The 919-nt window shown below is 12.2% G+C and overlaps 1 protein-coding gene across 1 annotated transcript in view; it reads left to right on the top strand.

The window, feature by feature from the left end:
* LOC102678149 (serine/arginine repetitive matrix protein 1-like) overlaps positions 1 to 913 on the top strand; it is a gene marked incomplete at its 3' end in the record, with an annotated part of 7,032 nt that extends 6,119 nt beyond the window's left edge. Inside the window, exons 5-6 of the mRNA XM_006610174.2 lie at positions 213 to 271; positions 900 to 913. Coding sequence (XP_006610237.1) covers positions 213 to 271; positions 900 to 913 — 73 coding nt within the window. The remainder of the gene's footprint in view (positions 1 to 212; positions 272 to 899) is intronic.
* Between the last annotated feature and the right edge of the window lie 6 nt (positions 914 to 919).

The following is a 919-nucleotide window of genomic DNA, read 5'->3' as shown; positions in this document are numbered from 1 at the left end:
CATATAATATAAAATTCTGTAAAAAAATTTATTATTTTTATTATTTATTTTTTATTTTATTATTATTAAAAATTTAAATTCTTTTTTAATATATATTTATTCTTTAGCACATTATTTTTCACTTGAAATATATTTTTATTTACTTTTTTTTAATCTATATATTTTTTTTAAACTTTAATATATTTTTGATAAAAAATATTTTTTTTTTTCAGAGTTGTCAAGAGCAATGCGAAAGTAAATCAAAGACATTTAGTTAAGACAGATGAAAAAAGTAAGTATACATAAAAATTTTTATTAACTTTTATACAATAGAAATTAAATTGTTTCAGCAATATTGCATAAAACAATCTAATATTTTTTTGTTTAATATTATATTGTTTTTAAATTTATTGCTCAATTATAGATATTGTAATATTTTTAAATATATATATTATAAACGAAAATTGAACATTTTTATAAAAATACAAATTTTTTAAATTATTTTTTTATTGTTTATATTTTGTTAATCATAACAATATACTTAAACATAACAAAACACTTTAATAATAATAATATTGTATTAAAATAATATTATTTATTGACTGCAAATTAAAAATTTGATAAATCTAATACGTAAAAAATCTAATACATAAAAAATCTGATAAATTTTTATATTATATTATATAAATTATTATATTATTTTGTAAATTATTAATGTAATATTATATAAAAAAAGAGTTAAATTCCAAAATTTATAAATATATTTAAAATATGTTTAATATATCAAAATATGTTTAATATATCAAAATATGTTTAAATATATAATTTCATTTTGTATATTAATTTATTTTCTAATTTTATAAAATGTTTAACTTGTTTTTTTTAATTCACATGTTTTATTATGTTTTATTATGTTTCAGCTAATCAAAAAGAAGTTAGA

This window comes from Apis dorsata, unplaced genomic scaffold, assembly GCF_000469605.1.
Source record: "Apis dorsata unplaced genomic scaffold, Apis dorsata 1.3 scaffold_70, whole genome shotgun sequence".
Taxonomy (NCBI): Eukaryota; Metazoa; Arthropoda; class Insecta; order Hymenoptera; family Apidae; genus Apis; species Apis dorsata.
Note: the sequence above shows the minus strand (reverse complement) of the source record. Positions and strands in the feature narration are given on the sequence as shown.